Source organism: Eschrichtius robustus, chromosome 11 (assembly GCF_028021215.1).
Source record: "Eschrichtius robustus isolate mEscRob2 chromosome 11, mEscRob2.pri, whole genome shotgun sequence".
In the NCBI taxonomy this organism is placed as follows: Eukaryota; Metazoa; Chordata; class Mammalia; order Artiodactyla; family Eschrichtiidae; genus Eschrichtius; species Eschrichtius robustus.
The window spans coordinates 102,807,665-102,828,571 of record NC_090834.1 but is presented as its reverse complement, the minus strand read 5'-3'; the positions used below and the strand labels follow the sequence as shown (position 1 = coordinate 102,828,571).

The 20,907-nt window shown below is 41.8% G+C and overlaps 2 protein-coding genes across 2 annotated transcripts in view; one reads left to right on the top strand and one right to left on the bottom strand.

The window, feature by feature from the left end:
* Positions 1–2,465, bottom strand: part of FAM111B (FAM111 trypsin like peptidase B) — a 51,687-nt gene extending 49,222 nt beyond the window's left edge. Inside the window, exon 1 of the mRNA XM_068555024.1 lies at positions 2,210–2,465. Within this exon, the coding sequence (XP_068411125.1) occupies positions 2,210–2,234 (25 nt within the window). The 5' untranslated portion in view covers positions 2,235–2,465. The remainder of the gene's footprint in view (positions 1–2,209) is intronic.
* Positions 2,466–4,480: 2,015 nt separating this feature from the next.
* Positions 4,481–17,473, top strand: LOC137772096 (glycine N-acyltransferase-like). The gene is made up of 6 exons (XM_068555993.1): positions 4,481–4,697; positions 8,939–9,034; positions 12,091–12,198; positions 13,663–13,789; positions 15,893–16,064; positions 16,473–17,473. Exons 2-6 carry the CDS (start codon positions 8,957–8,959, stop codon positions 16,873–16,875), a joined length of 888 nt encoding a protein of 295 aa, XP_068412094.1. The 5' UTR covers positions 4,481–4,697; positions 8,939–8,956; the 3' UTR covers positions 16,876–17,473.
* The last annotated feature ends 3,434 nt before the right edge of the window (positions 17,474–20,907 follow it).

Genomic DNA, 20,907 nt, shown 5'->3' with positions numbered 1-20,907 from the left:
ACCACATTTTCTTTATCCATTGGTCTGTCCACGGACATTTAGGTTGCTTCCACATCTTGGCTACTGTAAATAATGTTGCAATGAACATGGGAGTGCAGATAGCTATTCAAGATCCTGAGTTCGACTCCTTTGTCTATATACCCAGAAGTGGAACTGCCGGATCACATGGTAGTTCTAGTTTTAATTTTTGGAGGAACTGTTATACTGTTTTTCACAGCGTCTGCACCATTTTACATTGCTACCAACGGTGCACAAGTGGCTGAATTTCTCTACATCCTTGCGAACAATTTTTAGTTTTTGCTTTTGGGAAAAGCTGGAATTTGGGGGGTTTGCCTTGCTCACTCTGCATTAAGCTGGGGAGGAGGGGCTATTACCAGTGAGTGTGCACTAGTTCAAACCATCACCTTTGTTCTCAGTGGTTCCCAACATGGGGCTCTTTCCTCTCAACACTCAGACTCAGGCAAGATGGAAAAATAAGTCCCTCAGGCTGCTCCTGAAAAGTCAGACCATTGCATGTCCGGTCCAGTCCTCTCATCTTCCCTGGGACAAGCTGGGAGTTGGGGTCTTCCTCCCAGCATGAAGTGCTGTGCTGCAGGGCTTGGGGGAGTACGGTAAGAAGGTACCACATATTTCCCTAGTGGCTTCAATACTGCTGGTTTCATGCCCACCTGGTGTGCAGGAGCCTCTCAAGTGGTCTCTGGATTTCTCACAAGGGGAATTGAGCTGTGTATTATTTTTAAATTGGTGTGCCTAGGGTTTGGAGAGTGTAGGGTTTCCTATTATGCCATTTTACTGACTCTGACTGCTTTTATGACTTTCCTTTTATCTTTGCCTTTCAGAAATTTAATTATCATATTTCTAGGCTTGTTTTACTCTGTGTTTAAACTTAAGGTTTATTGAGATCCTTGGTTGTGTAGGTAGATATTTTAAACCAAATTTGCGAGTTTGGGGCCATTAAAAAATGTTTTGTTCCTCTCTCTCTCTCTCTTTTTTCTCCTTCTGGGACTGCAATTATACACCTGTTAGATAATTTGATACAATGTCACTGGGGATCTAGCCTTATTTTATTCAGAATTTTGAATATTAGAACCAGAATTAGCTAAATTATCAGACATTCACGAACTCCACTGGCCTCATGAGTATGGCTGGGCCTAGGGCCCTAAGGAAAGAATTATTGCCACTAAACATTTTTATGCACATTAGCACATGCATATTGCATTGTATTAGATAATTTTTCATTGATTTAATATAACATTTCTATATGCTTACCATGTACCAGGAACTTAAGCTATTATTGTCTAAGCAATTATAACTCTGCATATCTAAATTAAGAAAAGATATGATCTTATTTCTGCTTCTACCTAGGATTTAGAAAGCGGAGAAAGCTTTGTCCCCACACTAATGATGAGAAAAGGCTGGATAGACTACAAGATTATATATTTTCTGGGACTCATTAGGGGTCAGTCGGCACAGGGAAACCCACTAGCCTGAATTCCACTTAAGGACGGGCCCTTCTTAGATAAGAGTACTATTATTTACTCCTTATTGTAGATACAAGACACAGAGACGTGGAAAGATCAACTAATCAGTCCAAGGTCACAGTAGGTCAGAGGTGCAGTCATGATCTCAACCCTGTTAGTTCGGCCCCGTCTTGCTCATCTGAGCCCCTCCGCTATGCTGCTTCTGTCGTCATTGGCAGCCTTAACCCAGCACCCAGAGAAACACTTCCACGAAGACTGACACCAGTGCTCCTGAACCTTTTCCCTTGTACCTGACCCCAAAGTGCGTTGAGAAGATTTATGTCTGCTATCTTGTGTAACACAGCAAAGGTAATAACCACAGAGTCAAGGAAGTGTCGCCGGCAAATCCCATTAACAATTCCCAGGGAGTGTGTACATGTCCATCCTAAACTCCCAATCTATCCCTGCCCCCTCCCACCCTTCTGCTATATATAAAATAGATAACCAACAAGGACCTACTGTATAGCACAGGGAACGCTCCTCAATATTCTGTAATAACCTATTTGGGAAAGGAGTTTGAAAAAGAGTAGATACGTGTATGTGTATAAGTGAATCACTTTGCTGCACACCTGAAACTAACACAGCATTGTTAATCAACTATGCTCCAATATAAAATAAAAATTCAAAAAAAACCAAAGTCAGTTCCCGGGGAATACAAATAGAATCTGGGTAATAAAATCAAGTCTAACCTTTCTCTTTTCTTTTGTGCTTCATCTGGTTTCATTTGCTCACAGGGTGCCTCGTGCAGAGGGCTCACACCCGGCGCTTCAGGCCACAGTTCCTGGTGTAAATGGCTGCACGGACACTTCAGCTCTGAGGGCCGTGTGCAGAAGCACCGCCCACAAGGCCGAGATTCAAGATGGTGGCAGCGGCAGAGGGCCGTGTGCACAGACCCTGCACCCGACACTGCCATCTGGAGCCCTGAGCAATACGCCTGCCCCAGACCCTGGAGAACTCCACACCCACCCTGCCAAGGAGAGAACCCTATAAAGCAGCCCTGCCCACCGCCTGTCAGGGAGAGTGTGTGCTCTAGAGCCAGAACTTGCGCCTCTCCATTCCCTGATGGGAGAATAAAGCTTTCCTTTGCTTCTAAGCTGAACTAGTTCTCATTTTATTGGTGGGAGCGACGCCAGGCAGGAGAACCCTTCCTGGGGACCCATTGGAGAGGGTTGGTAACAGAAGAGCAGAGAAAACCCTTGGTTACCTGGCATGACAACACTATTTTTTTTCCAGCTGGGAAAACATTCCAGAGAGGTTAAGAGAGTAGTTTAAGGTTAAAGGGTAATAAAGACTCTTGAATCTTCTGACTGAGTGAGTGAGTGTAAGGGCTGAAAGAGACAGAGGACCAGGGGTCTGGGTTCAGGTGGGAGAGAGAAGGACCCTACTCTTGTGTTGTAGATAGTCTTTGTGGGATATGGACTCTCCTGGGGCCAAGGGGTCCACTAGGCTGATCCCTCCCCCACCCCACCCACTTTCCCCTTCGTTAACCATAAGTTTGTTTTCTATGTCTGTGGGTCTATTTTTGTTTTGTTTTGTAAATAAGTTCATTTGTATCTTTGTTTTTTCAGATTCCACATATAAGCAATATCATTTGATATTTCTCTGTCTGGCTTACTTCACTTAGTATGATAATCTCTAGATCCATCCATGTTGCTTTAAATGGCATGATTTCATTCTTTTTAATGAATATTATTTTATATATACATACATATATGTATATGTTTGTATATACATACCACATCTTCTTTATCCATCTGTCGATGGACACTTAGATTGCTTCCATGTCTTGCCTATTGTAAATAGTGCTGTTATGAACATTGGGGTGCATGTATCTTTTCAAATTACAGTTTTCGTCTTTTCCGGATATATACCCAGGAGTGAAATTGTAGGATCATATGGTAACTCTATTTTTGTTTTTTTTAAGGAACCTCCATGCTGTTCTCCATAGTGGCTATACCGATTTACATTCGCACCAACAGTGTAGGAGGGTTCCTTTTTCTGCACACCCTCTCCAACATTTATCGTTTGTAGACTTTTTGATGATGGCCATTCTGAGACAGAACAGTTTCAATGGCCTTTAGCCTTGGAGAAAGAGTAATGAATAATTATAACAACTTCAACCCCAGGAGACAAGATGGAGAATTAATATTCAAGGAGGACAGAGGTGAACATGTGTAAACTTGTGCTGTGCTGGTCTATGGACTGAAGGAGCACACGAGGTTTTTCAACTTTCTGGACACTAGGCAACCCTGCCCCTGCTCCTCTGATTAGAGTGACTCCTTCCCTCCACTAACCTGCTGAACAAGGATAAGAGTGATGAGGTGGAGGACCCAGATAGTGTCAACCTTCCCTCCCTGGTCATTTCACAGAGTGGGCTCTCTTTTCTATGAACCCTCCTTTCTCTTCTGAGAATGGTAGAACAAGTGTTCATGTGGGGTACTGGGCACTTTGGAGGGAAAGGCTCTGGGTTTAAATTCTATCCAGTTCAGCCACACTGAGCCTCAGTTTCCTTCTCTATAAAAGTGAGACTAAGAAGTGCCCGAGTTAAATCATGGTGGGGATGTTTAACTGGAGCCTCTGAATGGGCAGGGGAGAGGACACAGATTATCCTAAAAAAGTGAGGATCCTAAGAGCTTTAGTCACTCTGTGCAAATGATTTTCTGTTCTGCGTACGTGTAGGAAGAAAAGTCAGATTCTGCAAACCAGACCTGAACCATATCTTTCCTAATATCTTTCTCTTATTGCAGGTACTTGAGAATGGGAAGGGGAGGAGAAAGGTATTGCCTATACAGTGTGACCCTTCCAGTATCTGGCTTGTTGGCTTCACATAGCTTGGTTATCAGAGTAATGACAGGGCCTGCGGGGCAAAGAGCAGCCTGGCGTTTCAGAAAGAGAAGCTCAGATGGCACACTGGCAGCCTCCCAACCTTGCAGAACCAGCTCCCTCAACATGAGACCCAGAGAGCAAGGGATAGATTTCATGAGAGCTAACACCCAACTTTTTGCCTAGTGCAAGGTCCACATGACAAGCCTCAGCTCAGCAATTTGTGAAGAAAACGTACCTAAAAGCACTCTGCAAGACCTGCTTAACTGTCTGCGCCAGAGGGAAATTTCATGATCTAAAGGTCGCTCCTCTTCATTTGTTCCTGCAAAGCTCGGTGTGAAGACAGCTTTCCAGGTGAGAACTCATGCCAAAAAAAAAAAAAAAAAAAAGATAATCATTGCTTTGTGACATCCTCTCTACTTACATGAGACAAATCAAAATGCTCATATTTTGTTCTGCTCAGAATACGATGACAAATATACCTAAGGAAAAGGAATAACTTCAACTTAAGAAACATGTATCTGGCACCTATTCTGTAAAAGGCAACTTGTTAGGTACTATGAAAAATTCTTGCAGTTTTTGGATCTGAACTAATAAAGGAATGAGGAAAGATCTGGGCATTTTCTGGCAGTGGGGTGGTGGTGAATGGAGCACTTAATGCGTGAAAACACTCTAAACAGCACCCTGTTGAATCCTTCTGGTTATATTTTAAAGTAGGCAGTCTTTTGTCTCCATGAATGATAAGAAGATTGCTGTACTTAAAGTCAGAGAGGAAATGAGTAGCTGAGTAAGGACAAGACTACAGACCAGACCTATTGTTTATTTAAATCGTATAATAAACAAACTTACTTTAAAGCTTTCACCTATATTGCTAGTACCACAATCTATCTTTTTATTTGTCTGTGTTCTCTTATAAATTTATGCTTATGTATGTGGTATATGAACTGTTTTAGGCCCTACATTTTCTCATTTTATTTCAACCCTTTCCCATGTGTCCATATGTGTAGGAATTATGCTAATATCATGGAGTTGCACCATAGTTTATATTTCCTTCCCCTATTGTTGAACACTGGGATTTTGTTCAGTCCTTGCTTATCTTTGTGTAGCTTTATCAGATTCTGCTGAGAGCTCTTTTCTTCTTTTGAATTGTTTTCTTTGGATTAATTTCTTCTCTGGGAAAAACTAGGTCCAAGGTTCTGAATTTTACTCCCAAGGACATTGCCTGTTGCCCAGTTCTGCCAGCTCACAGTGAGTGTGTCCAATGTCCTGGAGAATCACAGTCTCAGTTGTTTTCAATCTACCTTATTTATGAGGCACCATGCTTGGTTGTTGGTTTGTGTGTGCATTCTTGGAGGGTGGTTCCAAACCCTATACTTTTCAGGAAACATGGTAATATTACACCCCACAGATATTTTAATTTTGTTGAAGTATAGTTGATTTACAGTGTTGTGTTAATTTCTACTGTACAGCAAAATGATTCAGTCACATATACATATATATATGTTTTATAAATATATATATATATATATTCCTTTTCATATTCTTTTCCATTATGTTTTATCACAGGATATTGAATACAGTTCTGTGTGCTATACAGTAAGACCTTGTTGTTTATCCATCCTATATATAATAGTTTGCATCTGCTAATTCCAAACTTGCATTCTATCCCTCCACCACCCCCCTCCCCCGCTTGGCAAACACAAATCTGTTCTCTATGTCTGTGAATCTGTTTCTCTTTCGCAGATATGTTCATTTGTGTCATATTTCAGATTGCACACTTGGGCGATATCATATGGCATTTGTCTTTCTCTTTCTGACTTACTTCACTTAGTATGATAATTTCTATGTCCATCCATGTTGCTGCAAATGGTATTATTCTGTTCTTTTTTATGACTGAGTAATATTCCGTTGTATTATATATATATATATATATATATATATATATATATATATATATATATGTGTGTGTGTGTCTGTGTGTGTGTGTGTGTGTGTGTCACATCTTCTTGATCCATTCTTCTGTCGATGGACATTTAGGTTGTTTCCATATTTTGGCTATTTTAAATAGTGCTGCTATGAACATAGGGGTGCATGTATCTTTTCAAATTACAATTTTGTCTGAGTATGTGCCCAGGAGTGGGATTGCTGGATCATATGGCAACTCTATTTTTAGTTTTTTGGGGAACCTCCATACTGTTTTCCATAGTGGCTGCACCAGTTTACATTCCCACCAACAGTGTAGGAGGGCTCCCTTTTCTCCACACCCTCTCCAATATTTATTATTTGTAGACTTTTTAATGATGGCCATTCTGACTTCACCCCACAGATTTGACATTCATCTTTACGTTGCATCTCATACTCCTTGTGAGTTGCCTCTAGATAAAAGATAAGATTGGCCTCAGGAATGCTATACTTTTTACAGTCTTAAGATCCTCTGGATTCAATTCTATCTACTGTCTTGAATAAACGATCCAGTGATGTCTGGGTAGTAGGTCTTTTTTTTTCTTGTCATAGATGACACGGTAGCACTGGATTGCGTTCTGAATGGCTGCTGCAACTTTCGTGTACCATTCTACATTCGGGACCTGTGCCTCAAAAACTAACAGTGCCTCCTCAAATAAAGAAGATCCCCTTGTCATTTCCTACGTCGTGAATCTCTTCAGTTCTTCAGTTACTTCTTCCTCTTGTCTCTCTTTATCCTTTCTCTGGGCCTCCAATTCCATCAGGTCTTCATTAGTAAGCTCCTCATGTTGGGCAGCAAGGAATTCAATGAAGTCGTCTTATTGCAGATCTAGCTCCACCTTCTCGCTGAGGGTCACTAAGTTGCTGAAGACCTCTTTGGACTCCTCATCCACCTTCTCAAATCCACAAAAGTCGTGAGCAAACTGCAGGCAAAGGTTCTTCCCAACCCCATTCATGGTGACGGCTGTAACCTCATGACAAGTAAAGTCAATGTTTTTATGGCCTTGTAGATGTTACCATCCTTCCAAAATTGTCGCAAGATTGTTCCTGATTCATCACTCGCCTTTACTGCCGGGTGAAAAGTGTGACATAAATAATATTTCTTAAAAGTCACTATAATTGAGACTTCACAGGTGGTACAGTGGTTAAGACTCTGCATCCTAATGCAGGGGGCCCAGTTTCGATCCCTGGTCAGGGAACTAGATCCCACATGCCGCAGTGAAGATCCCGCACTCGGCAATGAAGATCCCGCGTGCCGCAACTAAGACCCAGCGCAGCGAAATAAATAAATAAATAAATATTAAAAAACAAAAGTCATTACAACTCCCTGGTCCATAGGTTGGATGAGCGATGCACGTTCGCATCTTTGAAAGTTCAGAACTTGAAATTTCGTATATAAGGGACTTATTGTATTCCACCTTGGCCAAAAACAGAAGTGCCCTTGTTATTCTAAAATCACGAATTTACCCAGTTCTGGCCTGGAGCATGTCATCTCAGGCATGGTGGGTTTTAATACAACACCTTCTCAGAATACCTCTTCGGCGCCTTCATTAAAAAGTAACTTGGTACTCCTAAGATCACAGTTCCAAATCAGAACACTGTAACACTGCCTCTTTTCTTCCTTTTTCATGTCAGTAGGATTTTATGGGACGTTTTGACTATCCCAATTTGATGCAGTGAGTCAAATATGTAAAAACACTATTTTTATGCTACCTAGTAATTACGCAACATGTATCACAGATGATGGAGTAAGACTCAAAAATAGGGTGAGGCTCAGTGATAAAGTGAGAGCACCAGCCTGAAATAGGACTTGGCAATTAAATAAACAAGGAGTTCCCTGGCCGTCCAGTGGTTAGGACTCGGCGCTTTCACTGCCGGGGCCTGGGTTCATCCCTGGTTGGGGAACTAAGATCCCGCAAGCCACATGGCGTGGCCTAAATAGATAAAGAAACAAACAATAAGATAATTTGTTTATATTTTAAACCATGTCAAAATGCCCTATATTAAAAAGGTGGCATCAAAATATCATGCAGTATACAGCACTTTAACTCAAGTGGGGAGAAGGAGGAGGGAGGAGGGGAAAGAACGGACAGTAAGGAAGAGGAGTGGTAGTAATAATAAAATAACATATGCTCAGTGTTTACTATGTGACAGACTCTTTAAGCACTTATTTACTCTTTTAACATATTAGCTCATTTAATCCTCACAACAATTCTATGAGTCAGGTAATACTATTATCCCATCTACTTTGAAGAAACCAAGGTACAGAGAGGCTAAGTAACTTTCCAAGGTTGCACAGCTTATTACTGGTAGAGTCAGAAAAATCACTGATAGCAACTAAATTTTTTTAAAAATGTTATATATATTTTAGAATGTGCTTGCTAATGTAAAGTGAAGTTAATGACTAGAATTCATCGGAATTTTAAGAAAGTGAGCTGAAAAATTCAGAAGGCAGGCTCTGCACTTCCTGCCAGTCTCATCCTTCCTTGGAATGGCTGATGACTTTAGTGAAGATGACACCAATAAACAGACACTGAAGAGGGCTCTGGCAATTAGCAGAGAACTTGCTACTTTTGTTTCTGAATCTCCTCCTGCTCTTCTCATTCCTGGCTGTTTCCTGGTTGTCTCTCCAGAACAAGGTGTCTTGCACGATGTTCCCATTGCAAGGTGCCCAGATGCTGCAGATGCTGGAGAAATCCTTGAGGAAGAGCCTTCCTACATCCTTAAAGGTGACAATGGAAAATTCTGAGGGGAGTAGGAATAGAAAGTTCCTGTGATGAAAGGAAAGAGAGACTAATATTTATTGAGCACCTATTCTGTGCCAGGCACTAGTGCATATTTTCTCTCATTTAATTTGCATAACCTCTCTACAAGATATTTGCTGTTATGCCCATGTCACTGATGTGAAGATGGAACCTCAGTGAAGTGGTTTGCCCAGTACCCCACAAATAGTGAGCTGCAGTGCTATGGTATGAACGTAGGAATGCCTGAGACCTAACATTGCTTTTTGCTCCAAGCTGATTCAAAAAGTATTCCCTTGCTCCTTTCCAAGAAACGTTCCATAATAGCACTGGAAACTTGCCCAGAGTTCTCCTACAAAGTTAGCTGAGACTAGATGTTAATTTTTAATTTGTTCTCCTTAAAGGAACACTTGCCAGGTGAGAGGTTAACCATCATGAGCCTTCTTTAAAATTAATAATAAGTCAAATTCTATTTCACTTAGATTTTCCAATTGCTCCGAACTTATGGCATATCAAGCTATTTTGTGGCTGACTCTGAGGATCTCTGTTAACCAAGTACAACTGATCAGAAATCTCAGGATTAAATAGAACATATCCATAGATGCCCACATCCAGAACTGTTCGAGAGCAACTCTAATGATTGGCTGGGGTCCTCACCTGTGTTTTTCTTTAGCAACCAAAGGGATGGGGTCCATTCCAGTGGAATTTAAGTACAACCTTGTGTGTGTGAATGTGTGTGTGTGTGTGTGTGTGTGTGTGTGTATTGGGAGAACAAATTATTTCCCTGAAATTTTTTTGTGGAAAGAGAACTAGATTTCTACTGTTTTATAAGACACTCCTATAAGATGCATACATTTTAGATAAGATAAATGCATTCACCTGCCCCACTCCCTAATAGAATTGTTACTCCATCTTTCTGTATAAAGGAGAAAAATCTTAGCATTATTTTATTTGTAGATCATATGGCTTCATTTTCATTTATTAGAAATAGACTAATGAAACAACTCGTGCTGTTCTTTTATTACTGCCAAAAATGACTTCAAATCAACTAATTTGAAACTAAAATGTCACCCACTTTGGTGGATCCCACTAATATTAATCTCTGTTACCTAATATTTAACTACTTTCACTTGATAATCCTTAAGATCCAGGCAACCTCTCAAAGAGACAGTCAATTTTTCTTAGAGGTTACATCAGTTATACATGTTATGAACGCTTGCCTAAGATATTTTTATGGTAAGTAGCTATTTTTAAAAATTCTTCAACCTAAAAGTTTTTCTTCCATGCTCTGTAGTATAGAATTTTGTGATTTAAATTTCTCTTTACTCCTTGGGTTAAGTGGACCCCAAACATCTTGAGGAAACTCTTGGTGGTTTCCAAGTGTCCTTACTTGGAGCATCTCTGTGGTAAGATAAGGCGGCCCTCTTGGCTCCACAACTTTCATGGAGAACAGCATTGGTTGTATATTAAAGATACACATTTTTACCCTAGTTGAAATCTAGAATAGTTGTTTGCCAGGTACTTTTAATGGAGGTATAACCTAGGACTCAATACTTGCTTGAGTCTCAGTTGAAAAAACGTCCATCTGTTCTTCTAAGTGTTGGCTATTAAGTACATTTTATTGCCTGTGTCAACTCCAGTTGAGTCAATTTAGAGTAGATGCCTGGCGCACTACGTTCTGAGTTCAGCAGAAAAAAAAAAGTTTTAATTAATTCAGCCCGGGGAATAAGAAAGAGGAAGAGCTACACATATTTTTAGATCTTGTAATGGATAATGTATTAACGTAAAACAATTTTACACACCCCCAAATGCAAAGGCGTAAAAAGAAACATCTATATTTTGCCAAACTATACGGAATTTCTATATCAAGCCTCCATTCATGCCTGAAAACAATGATTTCAGATAAGCTCAGGCAACTTAGATTTTTTTCCCCCTTCTCTTTCTCCATAGTGTAACAACAGTAGTTCACATCGGGTGGAGGGTGGTAGGAGGGAAAGATGTTGGTACAGACTTTGGTCATCATCTACCCATGGTAGAAACCATTAAACTGCATACCTTTTTTTTTTTGGCCTTTGGTCATTGGCATGTTTCCATGCTGGTATCTGCAGAGGCTTCATGTTCACAATAGTCATGTGGCCCATGGTGGTATCCACCACTGCATTCCCCCAACCCCAAACCACCAGGACACTTAATGTCCACAGGCTATCTCATTCATTCTCTCCCTGCTTTCCTCTCTCTCTCAACAAACTATGCAAAAAGGCGGGGTTGGGGACTCAAGACTGGACCTAGACTGTAGGCTTCCACAGCCCATTCTCTTGAGCATTTTGCTTTAGCCTTTGCTTATTGGTGGGAGGAAATTACCTTTCCAGAGGGTACTGTGGACATACATGTTAAAGAGTTTTAAACATGTCCATAACCTTTGAACCAGCAGTTACCTGATGGATAATCTAAGAAAATATCAGGTGCCCATGCAAAGATTTCTGTGCAAGCATGCTCTGCAAAGAATTAGTTGTTAAAATGAAAATTTGGAAAAAGCTGAAATGACCATCAGCAGGCAAATGCACAAATGAACCATGATACAACCAAATAATGGAACCCTATGCAGTCATTAGAACATAATTGAAAAATTTTGTATTTATGAACATAGAAATACACCCACAATTTATTCAGTGGTGAAAAATATCATGTATCAGATCATTTTACATTTGTAAAATTGTGTATCTCTATGAGTATGAATAGAAGAAAGTCTGGGAAAAGATAATGTTAAATCCTACCAAAAAAAGAACAGTGTTCTTATGATAATTAACTTTGTCCCAATATTTTACCATATGCATGTTTGATTTATATCAGATGGGAAGAAAAAGCTCTCATCTGAGGTAAAAAAAAATGTAGCATGTGGAGATTTTAGACCCAGATGCCCTATTTGTCCCTTTACTGCTGTAAAATTTCACAGTTTCATAGACATAAACCTGTCCTCGTCAAACAAGGCACTTTGCCATCCCTTCCTAATAAGCTGACCCTCTCGCTTTGTCTGGATACTGCAGGTTTATGGGACTGTCTTCCACATGAATCAGGGAAACCCATTCAAGCTAAAGGCCCTGGTGGACAAGTGGCCTGATTTTAATACAGTGGTTATCCGCCCTCAGGAGCAGGTAAGGTGCCAGATGTGGAATGAATTTGCATCTATGTTTATATTTGCTATGTGCCTACCGTGTGCCTGGCCATGTGGTAGACCCTGGGGCTACAGAAATGAATTGCAGTGATAGTGAACAAGTCCTTGCCTTTAAGAACCCCACAGCCTGGAGGAGAATACAGGTTAGTAAATAAATTACAACTTAGTGTAAAGTGTTCAAAAACAGAAAATGTACAATATAGGGAGATAGCACAGGCAAAAGCTGATTAAACTATGGAGTTTGGAGATGGAGGTTACAGGATCAGATTAGATACGCTTCTTAGTGGATGTTTCATCTGAACTGGATTTTGTAGATAAATATATCTTTGTTAGGCTGACAAAGAAAGGAGGACATTCTAACCAGAGAAAGTAACAAGGACAAAGATAGGAAGGTATGAAACAGGACAGTTAGTTGCCTGATTATTAAAAAAAAAATTTATAATATTAGAATTTGCATATGCATTTTGGGGAAACATTTAAAAGTTAGTGAAACTAAATAGTTAATACATTTCAAAGACAAAAAACCCTAAGTTTATTTTAAAACATCCAGTAAAATTATAAATTTATAAAAATACAAATATATCTTTCCTACAAATAATAAGTTATTTAAAATCCATGGAATTAAACAGTATATAAAATGAAGAAATTTATATTAATAATAAAAACTGAACTGCAATAAAATTATTTGACCTTTTATCTTAAATGGGATCTTAAGAAACAAAATATGTTAGTGGTATCATTGCTGACTTTTGAGTGTATTTTTGTGCAACAATTCCAACTATTTTTGAAAAGGTTTCTAATTCTGCACTCAAGATAATATTTTCCTATGCCTTCTTCTTCCAAATAATCGCATCTCTTATTTAATAATTTGAGGGGATCTTTCTAAATAAGTGGTTTCTTTGTTTTTCTGTAATTACAATTTGTTCAACTTTTGTATTATTTTATGAAAGCATTTCTAATAGGTTTTCATCTTCTTTGTCTTAATTTAGTATAGATGGAAATTTCAATCCAGAAATATCAATAACCAAATTTAATACTGTCATCTTCATAGTTTGTGTATTCTGCAAGTGTTTGAAATATAGAAAAATTTATTCTTGCAACAGAAGCTTTTCCTTGTCAATTGCTTTTCTCTTCTTCCTGTTGAGGAAGATGAAAATATAGAAGAATGCTTTCTAAATAGTTGTGTCTTTGCTTGAGTTGAAATTTTAACACAATATATGGGTAGAGAATACTATTGTTCTGCAGTTTTTCATCATAATTTGAATACCTGAATCTCCCATCTTGATCTCATGATTTTAATGGTTCAGAAAAATTTCTAATGTACCAATACAAACACCAATATTTTAGTACTTAAAAATACCACAGTATAGTAGAATTTAGAAAAAAGTATTCAATCACGAAAAATAAGACATTTGTTTTGCCCCCCTTTTCTCAATGATAATAGGACATGACAGATGACCTTGATCACTACACCAATACTTACCATATCTACTCCAAAGACCTCAAAAACTGTCAGGAATTCCTCAGCTTACCAGAAGTCATCAATTGGAAACAGCATTTGCAGATCCAAAGTAAGTATAAAAGGAATGGAATCTGTGCTGAATCACATCTCCATCCTGAACAATTTCTATGACATGTATCTCCTTTCTCCAAGCCCCAGACCCTCAGCCTGCTGTCAGTTTTTTTACTCAGCTGCAACTATACCTGTAAAGGGGGAAAAAAACGCCCTCAAAGCTTGTACCTAATGGGCTTCATATAGAGGACTGTAACGTAATCCCCTGAGAGCTAAGGATTTATGGCATATTTTGTGGACATATCCAGGATGCCTTAGGGTGGTTGGGTATCAGAGCAGAGCTTTCCCCAGGGACTTTCATTCCTAGAATTGGAATGACAGCTCGTGCCACAAAACACCAACTAGGTCATAAAGAGCAGCTTATATGGTTATGAGCGTGGTCTCCAGAGTCAGACTACCTAGGATGGCATTTGCCTGTTACTTTGCCATGTGATCCTAGCCAGGGACTTGTCCTGTCTGAGATCCTGACTTTCATATATAAAAATGAGGGTAATAATTGTACCTAGGACTTCCCTGGTGGTGCAGTGGTTAAGCATCCGCCTGCCGATGCAGGGGACACGGGTTTGAGCCCTGGTCCAGGAAGATCCCACATGCCATGGAGCAGCTAAGCCCAGGAGCCACAACTACTGAGCCCGCGTGCCACAACTACTGAGCCTGTGTGCCACAACTACCGAAGCCCACGTGCTCTAGGGCCCGTACTCCGCAACAAAGAGTAGCCCTCACTCGCCACAACTAGAGAAAGCCCGTGCGCAGCAATGAAGACCCAACGCAGCCAAAAATAAATAAATAAATAAATAAATTTACTAAAAAAATAAAAAATAAATAATGGTACATAAAACACAGCAGTGTTGAAAAGAATAAATGAAATCTTAGCTAGGAATTGCTTAGTGCAATACCTGAATGTTTCAGTTAACTTTCACTGCATAGCAAACTTCATAATTCTGTGAATCAACAATTGGACTGGGCTTTGCAAGGCAGTTGTTCTGCTGGTCTCCTCTGGGTGTAGCTATGCATCTATAGTCAGTTGATGGGTGACTGTGGGCTGGTTGCTCTAGGATGGCTTAACTTACAAGTCTGAATGATGGTCTGACTGTCAGTGCTGGCTAGGCCCTGGTGACATCATGATAAGAGCACATGTCTTCAGCAGGCTAGCCTAGGCCTTTTCATGTGGTGTTGGCCTCAGGGTAACCAGAAGCACAAAGACATGGTGAGCCCCAATGTGCAAGCATTTTTAAGCCTCTCTCTGCATCAAATTTACTCTTTCCCATTGGTAAAACAAGTCATATGGCCAAGGTCAGATGCAGTGCAGGAGGGGACTATTCCAGGGAATGGGTACAAGGAGATGTGGGCAAATTGTGGGTCATTACTGCAACAATCTACCACATTGGGAACATAGTAAGTACTCCAGAGATGTTGGCAACTATAATTATTATTATTTTTTAAAATTTTATTTATTTTTGGCTGCGTTGGGTCTTTGTCGCTGTGCGCAGGCTTTCTCCTGTTGCGGTGAGTGGGGGCCACTCTTCACTGCAGTACACAGACCCCCCATCGCAGTGGCCTCTCCCGTTGCGGAGCACGGGCTCCAGGCACGCAGACCCCAGTAGTTGCAGCACATGAGCTCAGCAGCTGCGGCACACGGGCTCTAGAGCGCAGGCTCAGCAGTTGTGGCTCACAGGCCTAGTTGCTCCATGGCATGTGGGATCTTCCCAGACCAGGGATTGAACCCGTGTCCCCTGCACTGGCAGGCGGATTCCCAACCACTGCTCCACCAGGGAAGTCCTGGCAACCATAATTATTATAACTCACCTTCTTTGATCATCAAAACTGCATGATTATGTAGCCCAGAAAACTTAGTTCCAGTCTTGGTATTGCCTCTAATGGCATGACCATGGCTGAATGAATTTCTAGGCATGTTTTTGCTTCTGCAAAACAAGGAAAATTGCACAAACCCTGATTACATGACCCCAGTCATACAGCAGCAGCACCGAGCCCATCACCAAAGTTCTCTGACTAGAAATCCTCAGACACTTCCTACTCCACTGGAGAGCTTCTCCCTAGAATGGACATAAATCATTGCATTTCTCCTTATAATCCCATCTAGGTTCACAATCCAGCCTGAATGAAGTAATCCAAAGTCTTGCAGCCACTAAATCCTTCAAAGTCAAGCGATCACAAAACATTCTCTATATGGCGATTGAGGCAATAAGGGAACTGGCTCCTTCCCTGCTGGATATAAAGAACTTATCACTTAGCGATGGCAAACCCAAGGCCATGTGAGTTTGATAAAAGCTACCCTACGATACTTACACCTCTCACTACCAAAGTAGCCTCCCAACTTCTCTTTCTGCTTTTACTCTGGCTCCCCACAATCCATCTTCTTCAAAGCAGCCAGAATAATCTTTTTTAAAAACATAATTCAAACCGTGTTTCTCCCCATTTCTTTTCTCACCTGGAATATGTCAGGCCTATGTCAACTTCTTTGACCTGTCTTGTCCTTCTAACTCACTCAGTCCAACAACATCGGCCTTCTTTCTGTCCCTCTGTCATTACAAGCTCACTTATACTCCAGACTTTGCGTTTGCTATTTCCTCTGCCTACTCTGTCTCTCAAGATAATAGAGGTAAGAACAAATATAAACCTCTAAACTCATGGACTTTGCTTTTATCTTGGAACATCCATAGTGACCAAGAGATGTTTAAACTCTCATCGTTGGATCCTACCCACGCTGCCGTGGTGAATAAGTTCTGGCATTTCGGTGGCAATGAGTGGAGCCAGAGATTCATCGAGCGCTGTATCCGGAACTTCCCCAACTTCTGCCTGCTGGGGCCCGAGGGGACCCCTGTGTCCTGGTCCCTGATGGACCAGACAGGAGAGATGCGGATGGGGGGCACCCTACCTGAGTACCGGGCCCATGGTCTCGTCACCTACGTCATCTATTACCAGACCCAGGCTCTGATCGAACGTGGCTTCCCCGTGTATTCTCATGTAGACAAGAATAACAAAATTATGCAGAAAATGAGTCACAGTCTGAATCATATCCCTGTGCCCTGCGACTGGAACCAGTGGAACTGTGTACCTCTGTGAAGCAGCACTGAATCCAAGACAGTATGGGACGGGCCTGAGGATGCAGCTGGAGGAGCCGATGGGCGGGTGGAGGGAAAGAACCAATTGTAATTGTAATCATAGGTAAAGGAGTGGACATTGTGTGGGTCCTGGGGCAGCAGTGTGAATGGTCGACAGGACCACCACCGTCGATGGGCTTGCCTTAGATATCTCAGCATAAGCATCATCTGGTCCTCCTGCAGTGGTTTCATAGTTCCGTTCCCCATGCTTCCAGGGTCTCTGCCATGCTTCTTCATCCGCTACATGTTGCCCAAATGGCTTCCCCTGGGACTCTTCGGGCATGGGTTGGTAGACCATTGCCAGGTTTTCCAGGGAGGGCTAATACTTCCTGGGCATTACGACTTAGTCCTCTCTTTCTATGGCTTTTCCCTTAGTGAAGAGCAAGTGGACTCTACTCGTTACGTCTGTAGACATTATCCTCTCCTCTGATTGCTGCTTTACAGGTGTATTAAATATGTTATATACAAATATATATGACATATTATGTTACACATGATATGCATGATATAGCAGGGAGAGTTATTAAGAAAAAGACTAACTTATGTTAGCCTGTCCCCCCCCCCCCACCCTTCCACTCTGGGGAAAATGATTCAATATTGTTCCTAAAAGCTGAGCTTCCTAAAGTCACCTGAAACCCTCAAACAATAAAGAGATTTTGTGTTTGATTGTATAAGCTGAAGCTAAGTGGTTCGTGTTGGGGAAACATGGCGTGAGCTAATGGGGAGAGGGAAGTGGGAACACTCAGCCCCAGGAAGGTGGGGATTTATTGAGAAGAGATGGAACTTGAGGGGGTGGGAGGTATAGCATGCATGCCTACTGTTCCGCTTGACCTTGGCATGTTACTTCAAGATGCCAGAATTCTGTGCGGTTCAGACCATTGCCTCATGGGAGAATCTGGTTGCTGGTGTGGAAAGATATTCTTCCTGGTTGGGACAGGTTAGGTGGGAGAGTTTCCTGCCCCAGCCCTTCGAGAGAAACAGCACTAAACACCGGTACCGGGCAGCAAACAGAGCACCTGAATGAAGGTGATCACCTGGATTAAGGACCTGTTCCCTCTGGTCCACCTAAACCTGAAATTAAGCTATGGAATTGGGGATGAAGGCCCCCACAAACATACACACACACACACACACACACAACTGAGGTTTAATTTCTTCGCCAGTTGAGAGAGTGAAGGCTCAGTTTCGAGCAGGTTTCTCGACTTTGGCACAATGGACATTTTAGACTGGACAATTCTTTGCTGTAGGTCTGTCCTGTGCATTTGTAGAATGTTTAGCAGAATCCCTGGCCTCTACCCACTAGATGCCATTAGCACCCTCCATCCCAATTATGACAACTAAAAACGTCTCCAGATATTAGTAAATGTCCCCTGGAGGTAAAGTCACCTCTGGTTGACATTTAGTTTAGTGGTTCTCAAAGTTGAGCCTGCATCAGAATCGCTTAGCAGGCTTGTTCACACAGGTTGCAGGGCCTCACCCCTAGATTTTCTGATTCAGTAGATCCTGGGGAGAGTTCCAGAATTTACACTTGTAGCAAGTTTCCAGGTGATGTTGACGCTGCTGGCCCAGGGACCATGCTTTGAGAACCACTGGTTTAGTGAAATAATAGAATATATCTTATTCCTAGACTATAGATGAAAATTCTGATGCCTTACTACTTTCATTTCTGTATGAGTACAAGCTGACACTCCCCTCCAAGAATTCCCTGTAGTCATCAAGGAGAAAGAGGCTTTGTGGTCCTGAAACAGGGAGAAGGAATTCAGGCTCGGGTAAAGGAAAACACACACTGGTGGCAGCATATAGCGGGACATTGTTGATAGCTAACATCTTGGCTCATTAGCTCCAAGACCTGGCCCCGCAACAGCCTGTAGGCTCCAGTGCTGGAACACCTCAGGCCAAACAACTAACTAGGCAGGAACACATCCACCCCCATCTGCAGACAGCCTGCCTAAAGCCTAAAGAGCCCACAGCCACCTCTGGGCTTGCCCCTAGACACAGCCTAGCCCACCAAAGGACCAAGACCCAGCTCTGCCCACCAGTGGACTGGTCCCTCCCACCGGGAAGCCAGACCATGCCTTTAGACCAGCCTCACCCACCAGAGGGCAGACACAAGAAGCTAGAAAACTACAATCCTGCACTGCAGGCCAGATCCTACACTGGCACTGGCTGGGCCCTGGCCCAGCCCACTAGCTGGCCAACGCAACCTTTAGGACACCCTGGACCCCGTACCCAACTGAGTCAAGAACCACCCCCCCCCCCACCAATAATATTAAATGAGCTCTGGGATTCCATAGCCACACTCTAGGAACCAGCTATGCCTACCAGTAGTCTGGCACTAACCCCAAGATCTGACTTAACCAGCCAGCGGGTGGGCAACAGTCCCAGAGTCTTCGGGACCCTGACTCCGCCCACCAGTGAGCCAGCACTAGCTCCAGGGACCCCCTAGGATTCTGCAAGTAGCCACCTCATGACCAGGCCCCAGTAAATAGCAGCCAGCTACATCCACACAAGGCAGGGCCTGGCAACCAACCAGTTAAGGGCCTGCCTGACCGCCCAAACACTTAGCCCACCACAACAGAAAAACCCACGTAGCCTTCTTAGGGGGAACCCCTAGAGCACATAGCTTGGGTGTCGAGAGGGGAGTGCACTGCTGGGACACATAGGATGCCTCCTACAGAGGGCCACTTCTCCAAGGCCAAGAAATGTAACTAACCTACCACACACATAAAAATACAAATAGCAACTCAGAGAAAATGAGACAGCAGAGGAATATGTTTCAGGTGAAGGAACAAGATAAAACCCCAGAAGAACTAAGTGAAGTGGAGATAGGCAACCTGCCTGAGAAAGAGTTCAGAGTAGTGATCACAAAGATGATCAAGGAACTTGGGAGGATAGTGGATACACAGAGCAAGACGTTATAGTAAGTCCCCTACATATGAACGAGTTCCATTCCAAGAGTGTGTTTGTAAGTCCAATTTGTTTGTAAGTCCAATTTGTTTGTATGTCCAATTTGTTCGTAAGTCCAACAAAGTTAACCTAGGCACCCAACTAAAACAATCGGCCATATAGTACTGTACTGTAATAGGTTTATAATATTTTTCACACAAATAATACATAAAAAACAAAGAAACACAAAAATAAGAAAACATTTTTAATCTTACAGTGTAGTACCTTGAAAAGTTCAGTAGTACAGTACAACAGCTGGCATACAGGGGCTGGCATTGAGTGAACAGGCAAGAAGAGTTACTGACTGGAGGAGGGAGAGGAGGTGGGAGATGGTAGAGCTGAAGGATCATCAGAAATAGGAGATGGAGGGCAAGGTATCTTCTCTCCTCACTCCACTCTCAATTATTTTCACTTTTGTTTCCATTGTTATTGCTTGGTGCTTCTTAGCAGTACCAGCTACATCACCGCTGCTTTTACCCTTACTTCCAGACATCCTGGGCTTGAAAAAAGATACTGTACTACTGTACTCTATACAGTACTGTACAGTAAAGTACACAAAAACACAGCCACTTGTAGAGGATGCACAAACTTGACAATGTATGCCAGACATGTGACCTAACTTATGTGATTAGACATGTGACCGTATGTTTGCATCTTTGAAATTTGAAGGTTCATATGTAGGGGACTTACTGTAGAAAATTTTAACAAAGAGTTAGAAAATATAAAGAACAACCAAACAGAGATGAAGAATATAATAACTGAAATGAAAAATACACTGGAAGGAATCAGTAGTAGACTAAATGAGGTAGAAGAACGGATCAGTGAGCTGGAAGACAGAGTAGTGGAAACTACTGCCACTGAACAGAAAAAAAGAAAAAGAAAGAATGAAAAGTAGCAATCCAGTGTCCTTCAAGATAAAGATAAGATATTTTATGGGAAACAAGACTTCCCAGCCTTTGGTGGGTTTATTTGGATATCCTTTTAACATGTTGATTGCCTTATTGTTTGAGGTAGGTGGCAAAGAAATATCCGGGATACCCCAAGGTTT